At 42.0% G+C, this 19,551-nt stretch overlaps 1 protein-coding gene across 3 annotated transcripts in view; it reads left to right on the forward strand.

The window, feature by feature from the left end:
- The window catches only part of FXR1 (FMR1 autosomal homolog 1), a 66,230-nt gene that overhangs the window by 4,227 nt on the left and 42,452 nt on the right, over positions 1–19,551 (forward strand). For all 3 annotated transcript variants that reach the window (XM_054040470.1, XM_054040469.1, XM_054040471.1), the window contains exons 2-3: positions 7,365–7,417; positions 18,431–18,524. In XM_054040470.1, the coding sequence (XP_053896445.1) occupies positions 7,365–7,417; positions 18,431–18,524 (147 nt within the window). The remainder of the gene's footprint in view (positions 1–7,364; positions 7,418–18,430; positions 18,525–19,551) is intronic.

Below are 19,551 nucleotides of genomic sequence, written 5' to 3' on the forward strand. Positions count from 1 at the left end.
GCCTTTATTATGTGAGGTTCTTTCAATGAATAAGGTGCACTTAGTCTAGTTTTTAGAGCATAAGCTTTCGTGGACTACAGCCCACTTCTTCGGAAGTGGGCTGTAGTCCACGAAAGCTTATGCTCTAATAAATTTGTTAGTCTCTAAGGTGCCACAAGTACTCCTGTTCTTCTTTTTGCGGATACAGACTAACACGGCTGTTACTCTGAAATTAGTCTAGTTTGTAATGTGCCAGGTTTCCATAACACAGAAATTGCCACCCTCCCTTGTAGGTGATATCAGCAAACAGACTAATGACCGAATGAGATTGAACTCCTTTCTAGAACTGGTCCCTCCTAGTTGTGGTTGAGATACATCTGGGGAGGGAACTTTCACTACTGTCAGTTGGGCCTAATCCTAAACCCACAAGCAGGTAAGGTAAGGGAACTTCTGTTTTTTGGGAATACTTAACCTTAATTTGGAAGCATCACCCATGGGGCCCCAAACAACTGGTCTGCATCAAACCTACTCTTGGATGTAGGGAAGAGTGACAGATATACCCTCCTAGTACTCCTCACCATGTGAGTTTATGGCCACACCTGAGCTGTAGTAGAACCCCAATATGTCAGTAGCTCTCTTGTGGCGTTTGATACAGAGATCTCCATGGTGTGTGGAGACCCTTTATTTTGAGTCTCTGGTTCCCAATCTAGCACAGAAGAAATCTTGCTTGGGCACAGGCATCTCCCCCCCCGATCCCCTCCAATATGTTGTGAATGCATAAGATACCTCTGGGTTTGCCCTATTTTGGATAGTCCTCTTGCTGAAGTTACAGAATTATCACCATTCACTTATTTAAAGCTTACCTGTTTGCCTTTTTCACCATGTTGTTTTATTTGCTCCATCTTACTGCTCCCTTTTTTCTCTGAGGATTTCTTTTGTTTATTTCCAAAATTGTGTTTTGGCATAATTATCTTCACAGTCACCAATGGTTAAATAAGAGTCATTGTAACAGAGTACTTTTCCCAGTTATGCTGAGAAAAAACATGTTCATTTTTTTCATTACCTATTAATTTAGGGAAAACTCTCACTTTCTGTCAAAACATCCAAAGTGGCTAGTGTAAAGGCAGAGTGGTGGCTCATAGTAACAAAACAAATCTATTCATATATTCCAAGGCCAACAAGAATCACTGTGATCATGTGGTCTGACCTCCTGTATAGCACAGACCATAGAACTTCCCTGAAATAATTTCTGTTTGAACTAGAGTATAGCTTCTAGAAAAACATCCAGTTTTGATTTTTAAAATTGCCAGTGCTGGAGAATCTACCAGAACCCTTGGTAAGTTGTTCAAATGTTGTTTTTTTACTTACTGTTAAAATTTTACACCTGATCTCCAGTTTGAATTAGCCTGGCTTCAGTGTCCAACATTTGGACCTTGTTATAACTTTATCTGTTAGACTGAAGAGCATATTGTCTCTACATGTTTCCCATGTAGGTATTTATAGATTGTGATCAAGTTCACAAATTCTCCTAAGGTGTGTTTTCCAATCCTTTAATCATTCTCATTTATTAAAGCATACATTACTACCCTGGTGTAGAATTCCTCTGAAATTCAAGGTTTAAGACCTGATTCTCCACTTCCTTGCATTTTGAAAACTAAGGTTATAACTTTTTATAGGAATTAGTATCTCACATTTAACTAAACAAATATGATGTAGACTACTGTTTTCTTTATTTGTTAGATTTATGAAATGTGTTAGTAATAATAATACCTCAGCACTTGGACAAATGTGTAAATTATATTTAAAAAATTACATATTGCCTCAATACCACCAAAAGACTTCCCATCTGTTCTAAAAATATTACTTATTGAGGAACAGATGTGTCTTGCAGTGTTCTATGAAGGTTATCAAATCTATGCTCTGGCAGACCAAGGAGCTCGTTAGGGCGGTGACTGACTTTTTTTTGTTATGTTTGTGTTTAGTGCCTACCACAATGGAACCTTCGTCTATGACTGGGGCTCCTAGATGTTATCACAATACAAATAATAAATGATAAAAGGGTGTTGTAGAGCTGAGGACTCCTCAGTGAGAATGTCTTGTTGTTAACTTCATTTAAATTAGAGGACTGCTACTTTAGGTGCCTGAGATAATTGCATTTGCTGCAGATTCACATAAGGAAGTAGGTGATGTCAAAGATAAGTAAGGTACAAATTAGGACTTAATGGGTCAATATGAGTCTTATATTTCATCTAGAATCAGATTTTGGAGCATAGGTGTACGAGAAATCCCGCTTAACTATGCAGCTGAACTATCTGCAGTTTCCATGTGGTCTTAAGGCATAGATATATGTAGATTACAATGCAGTGTTCCAATTTAAGGTGACACATCCATGGATAACTATGCCAGTATTGATATTCTAAAGAAAAGGCCACAGCCGTTTTACCAAGTTCAGAAGATATACAATCTTTGCAAAGTGAGCATGTGAAACATCCAGATTTCAAGTCTGTGTAACGAATAGATTTAACCTGACAAATGGGCTCCCAGTGTCTCTTCTGGTTGCTCGCAGCCCCCTATAATCATCTGTCTTTATCAGTAATATAAAGACTGGTTGCTTTCAAGATAGTTTGAATCAGGGCACTTAAAAAACTCTCAGGACTGGTCAAAAACAACAAAGTGGTCTGAATTTCTTTATCTTCAACTTTCAGACATTGGATCATGTTATACCTTTCTTTGCCAGACCGAAGAGCCCATTATCAAATATTTATTCCCCATGTAGATACATATAAACTGCAATGAAATCATCCCTTAACCTTCTCTTTGTTAAGCTAAGTAGATTGAGCTCCTTGTGTCTATCACTATAAGGCAGGTTTTCTAATCATTTATTCATTCTCATGGCTCTTATCTGAACCCATTCCAATTTATCAATATCCTGTTTTAATTGTGGACACCAGCATTGGATGTAGTATTCCAGCCGTGGTCACTACAGTGCCAAATACAGAGATAAAATATACCCTCTACTCTTACTCAAGATTCCACTGTTTATGCATCTGGGGATCATAGGCACCGATTTCTGCTTGCGCTGGTGGGTGCTCAACCCCCCTCTGTCCCCTGCCCTGCCTCGACTCCACCCCTGCCCCACCCCCATTCCAACCCCTTCTCCAAAGTCCTCTCCCCTGAGGTGCCACGTTCCTGCTCCTCCCCCCCTCTTTTCCAGAGCTTGCTATGCCGCCAAACTGCTGTTTGGCGGCGGCAAGCGCTGGGAGGTAGGCGGAGGAGTGGGGACATGTCGTGCTCAGGGGAGGAGATGAGATGGGGTGGGGGACGGGAACTTGGCTGCTGGTGGGTGCAGAGCACCCACTAATTTTTCCCAGTGGATGCTCCAGCCCCAGAGACCCACAGAGTTGGCACCTATGCTAGGCATCACATGACCTCCAAATCTTTTTCAGAGTCACTGCTTCAAAAAGGAGTCCCCCGTCCTAAAAGTATAGCCTACATTCTTTGTTCCTAGATGTTTACATTTAGCTGTATTAAAATACATATTGTGTGCTTGCACCTAGCTTAATGGGTGATCCAGATAGCTCTGTCAGCCTGTCCTGTTCATTGTCTATTACTCCCCCCCCCCTTTTTTTTTGTCATTTGCAAACTTTATCAGTGATGATTTTATGTTTTCATCTAAGTTATTGCTAAAAATGGTAAACAGTGTAGGGCTAAGAATTGATCCTTGTGGAACCCCACTAGAAACAGACCTGCTCAATGTTCACTTCCTGTTTACACTGACATTTTGAGACCTATTGGTTAGCCAGCTTGTAATCAATTTAATGTGTGCCATGTTAAGTTTATATTGTTTTGTTTTTATTGTTGTTTTTTCTTTAAATGTCATGTCATGCGGTACCACGTCAAACGCCTTACAGAAATCAAAGTACATGAGATGGGGGGGGGGGAACTACATTCACATAGAGCTAAGGTTGCTTAGTGATGTGTTGTTTCCTTACAGAATGTTGAATTGAGCCAAGCTCAGACTTGTGAAAATCAGGAAATGCAGCAGTGCCCCAATACAGCCCATTAATATGCATACCTTTACTCTGCCAACCCCAGAGTTGCTGAAATGTACAAGTCGTTTCCCTCCGTTTACAGCCCATTCACTGTCACCCACAGGCTTCCTTCTGACATGTTAAAGCACAAAAAGGGGGCGGGGGAGGTTGCCCAGAGCACTTTCCCCTCTATCCTTTTTGACCAGTATCCCAATATGCATATATCATGCTGGCCCTTGGCAGTATAAAATTGAAGAGGTTACAGAATGGCTCTGATCACTCGTATCCTATGCTGCTGTTTCTTGGGAGCAGGTGGCAGCTCCTCCTCGGCTATTGGGGGTCTGCTCCTCACATCCTGTTGCCGGTATGGCATAATGGTTCTTTGACCTGCATGGGAGGGTGAACCTCATCTCCGAAAAACAGTGAGGTGTCGGAGCTTGTTGTGTTTCTATGCCTTAGAGTACACATTTTTGGGTCAGTTGTGAACTCTCCAGTTTCCCGATTGATGTTTTTCCAATACTTACTAATCATTTTTATATTGTCACTGTAGCAATTCAGATGCTCTGCCAAAACAGAGAAAACTGTAACAGCTCCTGGACACAAGACTCTGATGCTGTCCAAATCTGGTGTCATAGATTGGATGAGGTGTACACCTGGAATAAGGCATAGATCATTCTAACTGAGTGATTCACTGCTAGAATTTACACTAGATCACAACCTCTTAAATCACTGGTTAGACATAGCAGAATGTGCAAAATGTGATGCCATTGCAGGCCACTTCACTCCACACAAATCCGCCTGTAGTCAGCAATCCCCATGTCATGGTGTACTCCTTGCTCTCCCACAAACTTCTGCAACCTCATGATCTGGGGATCATCCAGAATCCATACATTGGCGACCCAGGTTTTCTTTCCCCTCAGCGGTCAAAGTACCTGCACTGTCAGTTCCAAACCTCTGTCCTATGTGTTTGGAAACACCACGTTAATCTACCCTGAGATCAGGAAGTACCACTCCCCCTGCCCCCGCAAACACCCTCAAGAGCTAATAAAATACAGATGTTCTCAAATAACTAATGCAAGACTTGCCTACCACTTGTCCTCATTTTCTGCTGCTTCCAAAGCTGCAACCCAACCCCTCTCTCTGTCTCCCCCACCCTCTCTACACAAAGTCCTGTCTACATCACCTCCCCACCCAGCATAACAAACATTTTGGTTAGGCTGGCTGCTGATTATTCTGCTGTAGAAACTGGGTAAAAATTGGTACCTTTCAGTTTAACAGAACACGACAGTAGAAGTAAACCAGTTTCTTCTAGGAGACTGTAATTTGGGAATACCAAGGTCAAATTTGGGTTACTAACACTACCTCGTGCCCCTATGATGCACATCAAATTTAAAAGCAAGTGTGCTTACAAGAGTTGAGCTTTTAAGCGTATAAAGTGGTCGGAATGGAAATCCTCTAGCTGTTCTTCTGTATTGGTGCATGTGCACCTATAAAAAACGTGTATTTTCTTAAATACCATTCTCGGTTTGGGTCCTCCAAAGATTTAGTGGGTGCCATGCACTACTTGCAGTAAAACTTGACAGATTGAGACCTTTTTGACCAACATATTAATAGCACTGAGCAAAAAAACCACACACACAAAACCTTGAAACTTTTTGAAAAATGGCTATTTTTTTTAAAGAAATATCTCCACATCCCAAGCTCAAATGATCCCAAATTTGGTTTACTAACCCTACTCTGAACCCTTCTGAAGCAGACCAAATTTCAAAGGAATCTGACTAAGCATGTCGATTTTAGAAGTCTTAGGAAGGTCAACCTTTAAATATAAGTCATGGTGCAGCCTTCAGTATAGTGGTCCTGACGTGCCACTATAGTTACATCAGTATGTATTACCTTTATCAGCTAAGCCTGTAATCTCATCAAAAAAGATATTAAATTAGTTTCATGGGATCAATACTTCCATAAACCCATGTTAATTGCTTTAATTATATTATCCTCCTTTAGTTGAGTTGTGTCAGCCCTTCTGTTGTGTCCGCGATCAATGTCTGACTGACTGGCCTGTAATTACCTGGATCATACCATTTACCAATTTTAAATATTGGCACAACTTCAGCTTTCTTCCTGTCTTTTGGAATGTCCCCTGTGTACCAAGAAAGACTTATTGAAAATCAACATTAATGGTCCAGCAACCTCTTTTAAAACACTTAGAATCATAGAAATATAGGACTGGAAGGGACATTGAGAGGTCTTCAAGTCCAGCCCCCTGTACTATGGCAGGACTAAGTAAATCTGGACCATCCCTGACAGGTGTTTGTCCATCCTGTTCTTAATTATGGGGATTCCACAAACTCTCTTGGAAGCCTATTCCAGAGCTTAACTATACTTATAGTTAGAAAGTTTTTCCTAGTATCTAACCGGAATCTGTTACTGCATATTAAGCCCATTACTTGTAGTCCTACCTTCAGTGGACATGGAAAATGATTGATCACCATCCTTCTTATAACAGCCCTTAACATGTTTGAAGATTATTAGGTTCCCCCCTTTCCCCCTCCACTTCCCCCATAATCTTCTTTTCTCTAGACTAAACATATCTGTGTTTTTTTAACCTGTCCTCGTAGGTTAGATTTTCTAATTGTTGCTCTCCTCTGGACACTTTCCAATTTGTCCACATCTTTCCTAAAATGTGGTGCCCAGAATTGGACACAGTCCTCCGGCTGAGGCCTCACCAGTGCTGAATATAGCAGGACAACTGCCTCCCGTGTCTTACATACAATACTCCTGTTAATACACCGCAGAATAATATTAATGTTTTTTGCGGCTGCATCACATTGTTGACTCGTATTCAGTTTGTGATCCACTATAAGTCCCAGATCCTTTTCAGCAGTACTACCACCTACATAGTTTTTCCCCATTTTGTGCATTTGATTTTTCCTTCCTAAGTAAAGTACTTTGCGCTTGTCTTTGTTGAATTTCATCTTGTTGAATTCAGACCAATTCTCCAGTTTGTTGGCGTTCTGTGAATTCTGATCCTCCCCTCCAAAGCGCTTGGTGTCATCTGCAAATTTTATAAGCATACTCTCCACTCCATTATTTAAGTGATTAATGAAAATATTGAATAGTACCAGACCCAGGAAAGACGCCTTTGGGATCCCACTAGATAGGCCCTCCCAGTTTGACAGTGAACCATTAAATACTCTTTGAGTGCGGTATGTCAACGAGTTATGTGTACCCACCTTATAGTAGTTTCATCAGGACCACATTTCTCTAGTTTGCTTATGAGAATGTTGTGTAGAACTGTGTCAAAAGCCTTACTAAAATGAAGATGTCACATCTACTGTTTTCTTCTTATTGCAGGGATTTATCAAAGATGTCCATGAGGATTCACTCACAGTTGTATTTGAAAACAAGTAAGTATTCTATAGGAAAACAACCCCATGGTTTAAAACTGTATTAATTTTATTCTTCTCTTCACCATTGAGATTGTGAGTAATTGGTTCATACTGGAAAGATCAATTTCTGGAACACATGATATTTAAGGCTCCTTCCACAGTTACTAGCATAGTCCCAGATTTTCCCCTTAGTTTAACTACCTTTCCAACACTAGAAGATTTAGTATACCAAGTTCATTCTGATAATTAACTTTTACTTTCTTGGGTTTCTTACCAGGGTTATCGTTAGGAAGGCTTCACTTTCCCTATATGACTTTGCTACTCCCTGACATTTTAGCAGTATTTTTGTCACCCAGTACCCATGTGTTCATCTTTCAGCTGGGTTCAGCTACAGTTTCCTTGTACAGACTGGAGATTTTTTGAAGTGTATTAGAACCATATTGTAAGTTCATATTGTAATTTTTGAAAGGATTTTATATATTACTCTTCTTTGAGTATTTGCCTTTGTGGATCCCTACTTCAGGTGCATCTGTGCCTCATGCACGCAGGATTAGAATCTTGTTACAGCAGTATCTGTTGGGACCATGCCTGCACCCTGCATAGCCTTGTTCCCTCCTCCTGCCACCTCAGGGCACAACCATCCCTCAGTTTCCTCTTACCATCTGTGAAAGCAGGACAGAATCAGTGATGGGATAAGAGGAAAGATCATCTCATGGATCAGCAACTGGTTAAAATACTCCTAACAAAGGGTAGGAATACATGGTCCGTTTTCCCAATGAAGAGAGGTAAATAGCAGGGTCCCCAGGGATTTGTACTGGGACCAGTGCTGTTCAACATATTTAAAATTATCTGGAAAAAGTGATAAACAGTGAGGTAGCAAAATTTGCAGATGATACAAAATTACTGAAGATAGTTAAATCCAAAGGAGACTGCAAAGAGTTACAAAGGGATCTTACAAAATTGGGTGGGCAACACAATGGAATATGAAATTGTGTTGATAAATGCAAAGTAATGCACACTGGAAAACAAAATCCCAAGTACACATTCAAAATGATGGGGTGTGAATTAACTGTTACCAGTCAAGAAAGAGATCTCGGAGTCATTGTGAATAGTGCTCTGATATGAGGAGAGATTAAAAATACAGGGACTGTTCAGCTTGGAAAAGAGATGATGGGGCAGGGGAAGATATGATAGAAGTTTATAAAATCATGACTGATGTGGAGAAAGTGAATAAGGAAATGATGTTATCCCCTTCGCATGACACAAGGACCAGGGGTCACTTATCATCTTATTGATCAACAGGTTTAAAACCAACATAAGGAGGTAGTTCTTCAAACAATACGCAGTCAATCTGTGGAACTCATTGCTGGGGATGTTGTCTAGGCCCAAAGTACAACAGTGTTCAAAAAAGAATTAGATAAGTTCAGGGAGGATAGGTCCATCAATGGGTATTAGCTACGATGGTCAGGAAATGCAACCCCGTGCTCTGGGTGTCCCTAAGCCTCTGACTGCCAGATGCTGGGACTGGACAACAGGATGGATCACTTGATAATTACCATGCTCTTTTCATTCCCTCTGAAGCATCTGGCATTGACCATGTCAGAAGACAGGATACTCGGCTAGATGGACCATTGGTCTGACCCACTATGGGCATTCTTATGTTCTTCTGTCTGTCGCTTCCTCATAGAATTTCCTTAGTTTAGCTTAGGTCAGTCAGGAATTGATTCCCTACTAAAATTTTCTCCTCTTTCCTTTTGTTATTTTATTTCCAAAAATCTATTTCTTTATGAATTCTGTTTGGTGCCTCTTTCCACTACTGCCTGTAATGACAGATCCAAAGCCATCAGGCTTTAAGCTCTGCCCATCTTATGACCATCAGATTCCCCTCACAGATGGCCACAGCTGCTGTCTGTCATGCCTTGTACTTGGTTGTTGCTCAGTCTGGTGATTGTTTTCCAAAAGGACAAGAAAATCTAGGGGCATGTGTCTGAAATCTTCTAGAGCTATCAATGAATAGCACCTCAGATCCTGAAGATCAAAGTCAGAATTCCAGGACAGGACTGTCCACAAAGACCCAGTCTATCAGTGCTCCCTCCCTCACCAGGCAGTGCTTTCACCCGATCTGTCTTCGTGCTTTGGGCACAGTCTTCACCCATTGTACCACATCTGGGCGTCAATAACAATGGACCAATGGGAGTTAGAGATTGTACGATTGGGGTATACCATTCCCTTTACCTCCCGACCACCTACCCTACCTCTCTCCCTGTCCCTCTTCAGGGACCCTTCTCATTAGCATCTGGTAGGACAAGAAGTTGATCATCTTGTACCACTAGGTGCTGTGGAATGTGTATCTTTGCAATACACGGCGAAGGGTTCTACTTCTTTAGCCAGAAGAAAAATGGGGACTGGAGACCTATCTCGAATCTCAGGAAACTCAACAAATTTGTACACACTCAAAAGTTCAAAATGGTGACACTGGGCATGATACTTCCAGTGCTGCAAAAGGGGGACTGGTTTTTAGCCCTCGACCTCCAAGATGCTTCTTTTCATATTATTATACATCCCGCTCACAGGAAATTCCTGCGTTTCACAGTACGACACAAACACTTCCAGAACAGAGTACTAACTTTCGGCCTATCCACCGCACCAAGAGTTTTCTCTGAAACCCTAGGAGTATTAGTGGCACATCTACGCAAACAGGGAATAATGATTTTTCCTTATCTGGACGATTGCCTTCTCAAAGGCCCAATTCAACAAGAAGCACTGGACTCAGTCCAGATGATGATCACACTATTGAGGGATCTAGGACTACGGATGAACAAACGAAAATCCACTCTAGTCTCTGTCCAGCGGGGCACATCTGGATACCATAGAAGCCAAAGCATCCTTGCCCCTGAACGGATTCACAACTCTGACAAACCTTATTTTAGAGATAAGATTCAGCCCCCAAATACTGGCTCATACTGCCCTGCAACTGCTAGGACACATGGCAGCCACAACATTCGTGGTACGACATGCAAGGTTACATATGCCCTGAGTATAGGGCTGGCTGAGCTCGGTATACATACCCAGCAAGCACAGCCTGCACAAACGACTTACAATACCACCCAGTGTCCTGGACTATCTACACTGGTGGACAAGACCAGAAAATGTATACCTGGGCATCCTGTTCCAACAGGAGCTCCCTTCAGTAGTAATCATGACGCCTTGCTCATATGCACCTGTGCACGGTTCAAGGCAAATGGTCTCCTGCGGAGACTCAGTTACACATCAATCTACTAGAACTATGCCTAGTCCGCAATGCCTGCAGATACTTCCTACTGCACATAAAGGATGAATCCATTCGCATCATGACCGACAACGTTACCTGCACGTTTTACATCAATCGACAAGGGGGCGCTCGATCACTCACTGTGCACCGAAGACATGAAACTCTGGAACTGGTGCATACACTACAAAATAAACATTTTGGCCTTCTTCCTTCCCAGCTGTCAGAATGTGACGGTGGACATGCTAAGCAGGTATTTCTCTCAAGACCGCGAATGGGAAACGAATGGGAGAGTTTTGCTCTCCATTTTCCGCCAGTGGGGCACTCCTCTCATTGACTTGTTTGCATCCCCAACGAACAGCAAATGCGTAATGTTCTGCTCGAGAGTGGGGATGGGACCCCTGTTACTGGGGGATGCCTTTCTCATCACATGGGATGCACACCTCATGTACGTTTTCCCACCAATTCTAGTGATATCATGCAATACGCAAGATACGAACAGACAAGGCCAAGGTTATCCTCATAGTCTTGACATGGCGACAGAAGCATGGTACAACCTTACCTGATGCGCATGGTGATATGCATCTCTCAGGCTCTCCCTGGTTGTCTGGACATGCCATCTCAGAACAACGGTCACGCTCTTCACACGAATCCGGAGAAACTCCACCTACAAGCGTGGCTCCTACATGTTTCCATCATGGCGAATTAGCCTGCTCAGAAAAAGTTAAACAGGTGTTACTAAACAGCAGGAAAGTGACCCCACACAATCCTTACCTTCAAAAATGGAAGAGATTCTCCTCCTGGTGTCAAGAAAAACACTCAACAGCCTCCACAGCACTGCTACCATTAGTGTTGGAATACCTATTGGAGCTGAAATGCTCGGGTTTAGCAACAAGCTTAATCAAAGTCCCTCTTGCGGCCGTTACTGCGTTCCATCATGAGATTGATGGGAACTTGATCTTTGCGCACCCAATTACTAAACACTTCCTCACAAGTCTCCAGAACATTTACCCAGAAGTTCGCCAACCTACCCCGGCCTGGGACCTGAATCTGGTGTTGAAATGCCTCACCAGACTGTCATATGAACCCTTAGCCACCTGTTCCCTGCTGCATTTATCCATGAAAGTGGCCTTTCTGGTCACCATTACTTCCACCAGACAAGTGAGTGAGATCGAGGCACTTATGGCCGATCCTCCCTACACAATATTCTTCAAAGATAAGGTCACTCTGTGTCCACATCCAAAATTTCTACTGAGGGTAACATCGTCCTTTCATATGAACCAACCAATCCATCTTTCTACATTCTATCCCAAGCCTCATGAGACTCCAGCAGAAACCATCTTGCACACATTGTACATCTGGCAGGCATTAGCTTTTTTCTGGAAAGGACCAAACCTTTCTGGAAATCTCCTAGACTTTTTGCTGCGCAGTATCCACTCAGAGATTGACTAAATGGATCTCCATAAGCATTCAACAGTGCTATCATATTTGGAACACGCATCTTCCTATGCACATCAGAGCACATTCTACAATACCTCAATAGTGTTCCTCAACAATGTTCTGATAGAGATTTATAGGGTGGCCACTTGGGCCTCTATCTACACATTCACTGAGCACCATGCAATCACTCAAGACTCCAGGGCTGAAGCCACAGTTGGTCTAACAGTACTTATCTCTATGACTCAAATAAACTCAAAGTCCCTACTGCCTTCTGAGGGGCACTGCTCTACAGTCACTTGAAGTGGAACACCCATAGGGGCAGCACTTGAAGAAGAGAAGGTTACTCACCTTGTGCAGTATCTGAGGTTCTTCGAGATGTGTCCCCCTGTGAGTGCTCCACTACCCACCCTCCTCCCTCTATTTTGGAGTTCGTTGCTAGGACTCTGCGGCAGAGAAGGAACTTGAGGGCTTGGGTCATGCACGTGCTAGACCTGGCACCGTGAGACACCTACTGAGCACACGCAGGCACTGCTACCATAAATCTCCGATCGATGGCACCAGGTCGCACCGACACCTGAAGTGGAGCATCCACAGGGACACACATCTCGAAGAACCTCAGTTACTGCACAAGGTCAGTAACCTTCTCTTCTCAACAAGCTATCTCAAGATGCTAAGGAAGCGTTAAAATCAGTAATTGCTGAGGGACAACTAGTAGTGAAAATGGCTCTACAGATAGCCATGGATATTTCTGATACTGCAGCTCAATCAGTGGCCACTGCAGTGACAATGCAAAGTACGACCTGGCTGCAAGCTTCAGGTATGCCAAGGGAGGTACAGAATATGGTTCAGGATTTGTGTTTCACAGGCACTGACTTGTTCAGCAATCAGACTCATGAGGTATTGCATTTATTAAAATATTCCAGGGCTATGTTAAGATGCTTGGGAATCTATAACCCAGCGTCCAGGCTGAATTCCTAAAAATATCAATCCCATTCCTTTTCCCAACACTGATACAAAGTTTATCTTCCAAGGAAGAAACCTAATTTCTCCCACAGACCACCACCTTCTATAGGCGTGAACTCTCCTGCATAGTCATCTAGAAGTGGTTTGATATAAAGGTCGAAAGGCATAACCAGATCAGACTGGAGCTGTCCAGAAGTCTCTCTTTGGATGTCGTTGTTACAGATGTTGCAACCGCATGCAGTATCTTTAGGAGGAACATATTGTATTAAGTATCAGAGGGATAGCCGTGTTAGTCTGGATCTGTAAAAAGCAACGAAGAGTGCTGTGGCACCTTATAGACTAACAGGTGTATTGGAGAGTCTGACGAAGTGGGTAATCACCCACAAAAGCTTATGCTCCAATACATCTGTTAGTCTATAAGGTGCCACAGGACTCTTTGTTGCATATTGTATTCAGTTTATGTATCTCTGTGGACCAGGGATTGTATGAATGATTGAGTTGTACTCCATGAGGTCACCACAGCTCCTTCAGGAATTAAAACAGTGGAGGGTTATTAAGGTGACTAAGTGAAACTAAAGAACTCTAGAACTACAACTCCTTTCCCGGAGTGGTTTGCATATTCTGGTTCAGACGGTTTCCAGAGGCTATGAAAACAAAGATAGGGCTTTTGGCTTAAAAAGGCTGCATTTAAACTGACTCAGGGCCTTCTGTCTGATCCAGCAAATGGGCAGGATTTTCTGAAGGACTTTGATCTACTAGGGCTTGTTAGGACTGACGGGTGACCTCTCATAAGCTTTTAGCATGTGTGTAGGAAACTTTTGTACATTTCGTACACATTTTCTCTGTAATGCTTTCTCCTTAAGAATAAAGGTGCTTGCTCAGAAAGAACTGCATAGTGACTTGTAACTGCTGGCAATACACTTTTCATAAACATTGGAAACAACACAAAACATAGGCACAGACCTTTAGCCAGGCTGGCTTGCTGGGGATATCACAGTGTATGGCAGGGAGTTGTGCAGCCTTAAACCCCCCCTGGTCAGAAGGGAATGTGATAAGGGTCCATACCCAGAGACTGGTGGTTTCTGGAGACATAAGTGGCCACTTTGGGAGTGGACCACAGAGGGAGGATACAGGTGCAGTTTCCCTGAAACTGTGCAGTTGTCTTTCCCTATCTTATCAGGCTTGGACTGGAATAACCACCAACAGATGAGTAATAGAGATTATCTCCAGAGGGTACTCTATCCGATTCCAGTCATTGTCCTTTCACACCCTCCTTTCTTGTCCCTCTTCAGGGACTATTCTCATGAGAAACATCTGAAGGTTGAGGAGACCTCTTTGGTTCATCTAGGAGTAATAGAGAAGGTGCTTGTGGAATTTGGAGGGAGAGGTTTCTACTCCTGATATTTCTTTATTCTGAATAAAAAATGGGGTCTTTGTCCTCTGCTTGAATTGAGAAGGCTGAACAAATACATAAGCCATCTCAGATTCAGGATGGTAATGCTAGCCTCCATCATCCCTTCCTTGCACGCTCTGGCACTTGACCTTCTAGACCACACACTTCCATATTGCAGTCCATCCAGTCCACAGGAAGTACCTATAATTCTCTAGAGGGACCTAATCACTAGCAATGCAGAGTTCTATCATTTTGGCACCTCAACGGGATTGAGAGTTTTCACAAAGTGCCTTGCAGTGGCAACTGCACATCTAAGGAGACAGGGCATTCACATCTATATGTACCTGGATGGTTGGCTGATCAAAGGCAGGTCTCATCAAGAAGTGTTCGCAGTTCCATCTCATTATCCTTGACCTACTCAGAGATTTAGGCCTGGTGATTAATTGAAAATTACAAGAAGTCATGCCTTAGCTGTTCTCAATTGATAGAGTTCATAAGGGTTTTAATAGACTCAAAATTGGTAAGAGCACACCTCCCCGAGGAGGGATTTCACTTCTTTGTGATAGTACTCCCTAGTATCAAAGCAAACCAATCGATCATGGTCATGACTTGTGTAAAACTCATGGGCACATGTCAGAATACACTTTTGGTGACCCCTGTAGCCAGACTTCACCTTGTGCCATTACAAGGCTGGCGAAGATCAGTATGTTGTCCGTTTTTAACATTATATGGACATTGATAACTATTCCATCTCATATTGTGGCATCACTAAGTTGGTATGCTTGCAGAGCTATACCCTTTTCCATCCCTTCATCAAAAAGACAGTGATCACGGATGCTTCAGGAGCAGGATAGGATACACACTTAGATGACCTTCAAATACAGGGAGTTTGGTGTCCAGAGCATGTAAATGTGTTGGAGCTCTGGGCAGTCAGGCTTTTGCAGGCCATTCTTAACAGCCTTGAAAAGTTCTGTCATACAGATTCTCATGGACAACATGTCTGCAATGCACTATGTAAAGTAGTAGGTGCTCACTCATCGCACCTGTGCCTAGATACCACCAGGCTTTGTAACTGATGCCAGACACATGGGTAATCCTGATATCCCTTCACCTACCAGGTGTCAGCAATACCCCAGTGAATCTTCTTAACCAGTAATCTATAACCAGTCATGAGTGGTACCTCAGAACATCTGTCCTTTCTCTGATATTTCACTAGTTGGCAAAAAAGTCCAGGATGGGAATACCCAACAGAGAGAACACGAAATGCCCAAAATTCTGTGCCAGAGTGGGTATGAGTCATGGATCCATACAGGATGCTTTTCTTACATCTTGAAAACAAGTCTTACTATATATACATCTCTGCTGATTCCTCTGATACCCAAGATAATAAGTAAAATTGGACAAAAGGCAGTGCAGGTAAAACTGATTGGCTTACACAGTTCTGGCTGGTAGATCTCCTTCAAATGTCACCTCAACCTCTAATTACACTGCCAGACATAATATCACTTAATCAGAGTCAGGTTCTCCACCCAGACCTGAAGTCATTACACCTAATATCCTGGATGTTGACTGGCTAAGCACCACTGATGGATACCATTCAGTGCAGGTCAACAGATCTTTCAGTAGAGCTGAAAGTCTTCCCAAGGTAAATCTATTCTTCCAATGCAGGGTCACAAGCCCCAGTACTCACAGCCCTATGGAGCTCTGGGCAGCCGTGATACTGGGTCCAGCTCCGGCCTGTCCTTCTCAAGCGATTTCTCTCTGGGACAGTGCTCCTCCTGGCTCCTGTCCTGGGGTGTCCCCGATTGGCCGCCCTGTCCTTCCCAGGCTTCAGGCAGGTTCTCTGCTGCTTCACTTTGCAAGGGCCTCTGCGGGCTGCCCCTCTCTCTCCCTCCCAGCTTCAGAGTCACCCCCTGGAGTTTCCCTCCTTTTTTCCTCACTCTCCCTCTCCCCCGTAGGAAAAAATTTAAAGAGGCCATGCTCTCTAAACCCCAAAAGGGTTACATATATACTACCTGTATGACCCTAAGGATGTCACATGGGTCGCAGTTGTGTGCTGATTGGGCCGCAAGAGGGCTGCGGGTTGAGAACAACTGACCTAAATAAATCAGTCAGTTTTCCTGTTTTCCTTTCCAAAACTCTCAGCACTCTGAGGGAGAAGAAGCTTCACATTCTGGATATTACTGAGGCCGTAGTATGTTTATCTGGATAGAGTGATACCATTCTGTGCCTCTTAATTGCATTAAGCAATGTAGGGACAAGCCATCTCGGCATGGAGACTAGCTAGATGGATTATACAGTGTATTTCTATTACCAGCTGGCAGACATGCCCCTTCCTCCTAACATCAAGGCTCAATCTGCTATTCTGTGCTACCTAAAATAGGGCTACTACCCCGTATTTCAAAAATATCTCTTTATCTGAAATAAACGGCCACCTGAAGTAATCCCCTGATTTTTGTTAAACATTATGCTATGGACCTGGCCTCCAGATTAGAGGCAAAATTGGAGCAGGCTGATGTATTTATTTATTACTGTAACACCCACCTTCCAGATGGGCACTGCTTTCTAGTGAGTCTTGGGTGCTGAAATGGAGATCCACATGAACAAATACTCAAAGAAGAAAGAATGGTATCTTACAGGAACTGTGGTTCTTTCAAATGTTTTGTCCACGTGGATCCGCACAGATTTTCCTTTAACGTTACTTTTTTGGAGTCTTTATTAGCTGGTATTCTCACTTAACGAGGGAACTGAGGGGTGGTTGTGGCCACTCCTCCCTTTATGCCCTTAGGTGGGGGGTTGGGGAACTACAGGGACATACAGGGCATAGGAGCCCCCCCCAGAGAGACTTATTCAGAGATTCTGATCCAACACAAATGAGTTGCATGTGCCCTTGAAGTGGGATCTATGTGGACAAATGCCTTGAAGAATCACAGTGACTGTAAGGTAAGTAATCACTCTTTATCAGAGGAATATCATTAACCATACTGGTCAGGGATACCATTCTAGACACCTAGCAACAACTGGTACTGAAGCAGTTCCATGACAAGTATAATTCTTAAAATAATGTGGACATATCCTAAATTGAATCTTTGCTTGCCAATCATTTTTTTTAAGAAGAGGAGAAATTGGTATGTAGGAATCTAATAATGTGCTATTAAGAGTCAGATCTAGCAAAAACACCCACTGAAATCAATGGAAGTTCGGGGTGTGCAAGGACCTCATGCCCAGCTAGCTGGATATATTTAAATACGTATAAAGGCCTGTATAGCACAAGCAGTGATAAAACTGTAAAGTACATTATAAAATAGTTTTTACTTAGTTCACTTGATATTTATGGAGGAAATTTAGAGGGATAATGTCAACTTGAGGGTTTTTTAATTGATTAATTTAAAAAATTCAGCTGTTGATGTAACAGCCTTTTAAATATTATATCCTGAATTTAAAAAAATCTGTTCCTCTGATGTTCGTAAGTATTTTTTCAGCAAGGGAGAAACTGACGAGTACACGTGGGAAGAGTGAGACGGATTATATGCAAAGTAATATAAAATGCACAAAAGTAAACAGAAAAAATATTGAAGCAATATTTTTCTCTAATGCCTTCTGTGTTGTGTTTACTATAGTTACATATAAAAGTTTCAGAGAGAACTGTTTTTTCCAAGTTGATTGTCAATTCAAATAATTTTATTTCTAAAATTCTTTGAAATTTAACTTTCGTTGATTATAAACTCTTTGTAGCAGGAACAATCTTTTTGTTCTGTGTTTCTACACTGCCTACCACAATGGAATCCTGGTTCACGGCGAGGGCTTGTAGGCACTGCCACAATACAAATTATAAATTAATAATAAGAACTGAATTTTAAACAGTGAACATATTTTAAGAATGAATTGTGTCAGTGAATATTTTTAAGGCTTGCCAGACCAGGATTAGTTCTTGAAATAATCAATGAAATATCTATTCAACTTTCAGTTGGCAACCAGAGCGACAGGTTCCTTTTAATGAAGTCAGATTACCACCTCCACCTGATATCAAGAAAGAAATAGGAGAAGGAGATGAAGTGGAGGTGAGTTGACTCTCATGTTTCCTTCCTAGCTTGCCCTCCTGTGGAAGTGACTGTTCAGACAGGATAATGTTAATACTGATTATAGTCACAAGAAAAAGTAGAGTTAAGCTTTAAAAGTGAACATCTAATATATGTAGTGTCTGTCACTAGTAATGGTTGTACTTTTTGAAAGGTAGAATGGTCGAGTAGGTGGAATATGGTTATTACGAAATAGAAGTTACAATATAGAAGAAATTGGTTGAAAAAATGTATTTTCAGTTTGAAAAAATCATAGGAAACAAACCTTTTCTCATTTTCATTAAAAATTTTCATGGAGCTTTTCATGTTTTCTCAGAAACTGATGACAATCAAAAATGGTGACCCTACCATTCCCATAAAAATTCAACAAAACAGAAATTTCCTACTGAAAATTTCCATTTAATTAAAAAGCCATTTTTGGTCAAAACGAACTAGCTATGTTAGGTACTTGATCTCTGATCCTGACTGCACCTCTGACTTGCCCTTAGGTTTGAACCTGTGCCTATTGAGGTTGATAGCAAAATTCCAATTGAATTCAGTGGTGCAGGATCAGGTCCTTAAACCTTTGTTTCCTCACCTGTAAAATGTGCACACTGTTTACTAGTTCACTTAGGTAGTATTGAGGTTAATGTGTGTGTTTTGAAAATCTGAAACTGTATATTAGTGCTTTATATGACTACATTGTGCTTGATTAGCTCACATAGTTAAAAATTGAATTCCAGCTTCCATTCTAATTCTGCTTTTTCAGTTGGTTATGACCTCAAATATATTCTTTTGGAGCTGAATTTTTCCATGTTTTATCTCAGCAAAGGGATGATTTTGTTTTTTGAAAGTTTGAACAAGCCCAGTTCGTCTGTGCTTGAATTATGTAAATGTGGAAGAAGAAAAGTTTCCCTATAAGTTTGAATCTGAAATTTTGCACTTGGATGACTGAACTATTTTATGGTAGATTCAAGGATAAAGCCAAGTTTGAAAGAAGCCTAGTGTTCAGTAAATTTAAAGTTAGGAA

Source organism: Malaclemys terrapin, chromosome 9 (genome assembly GCF_027887155.1).
Source record: "Malaclemys terrapin pileata isolate rMalTer1 chromosome 9, rMalTer1.hap1, whole genome shotgun sequence".
NCBI classification, from domain to species: domain Eukaryota; kingdom Metazoa; phylum Chordata; order Testudines; family Emydidae; genus Malaclemys; species Malaclemys terrapin.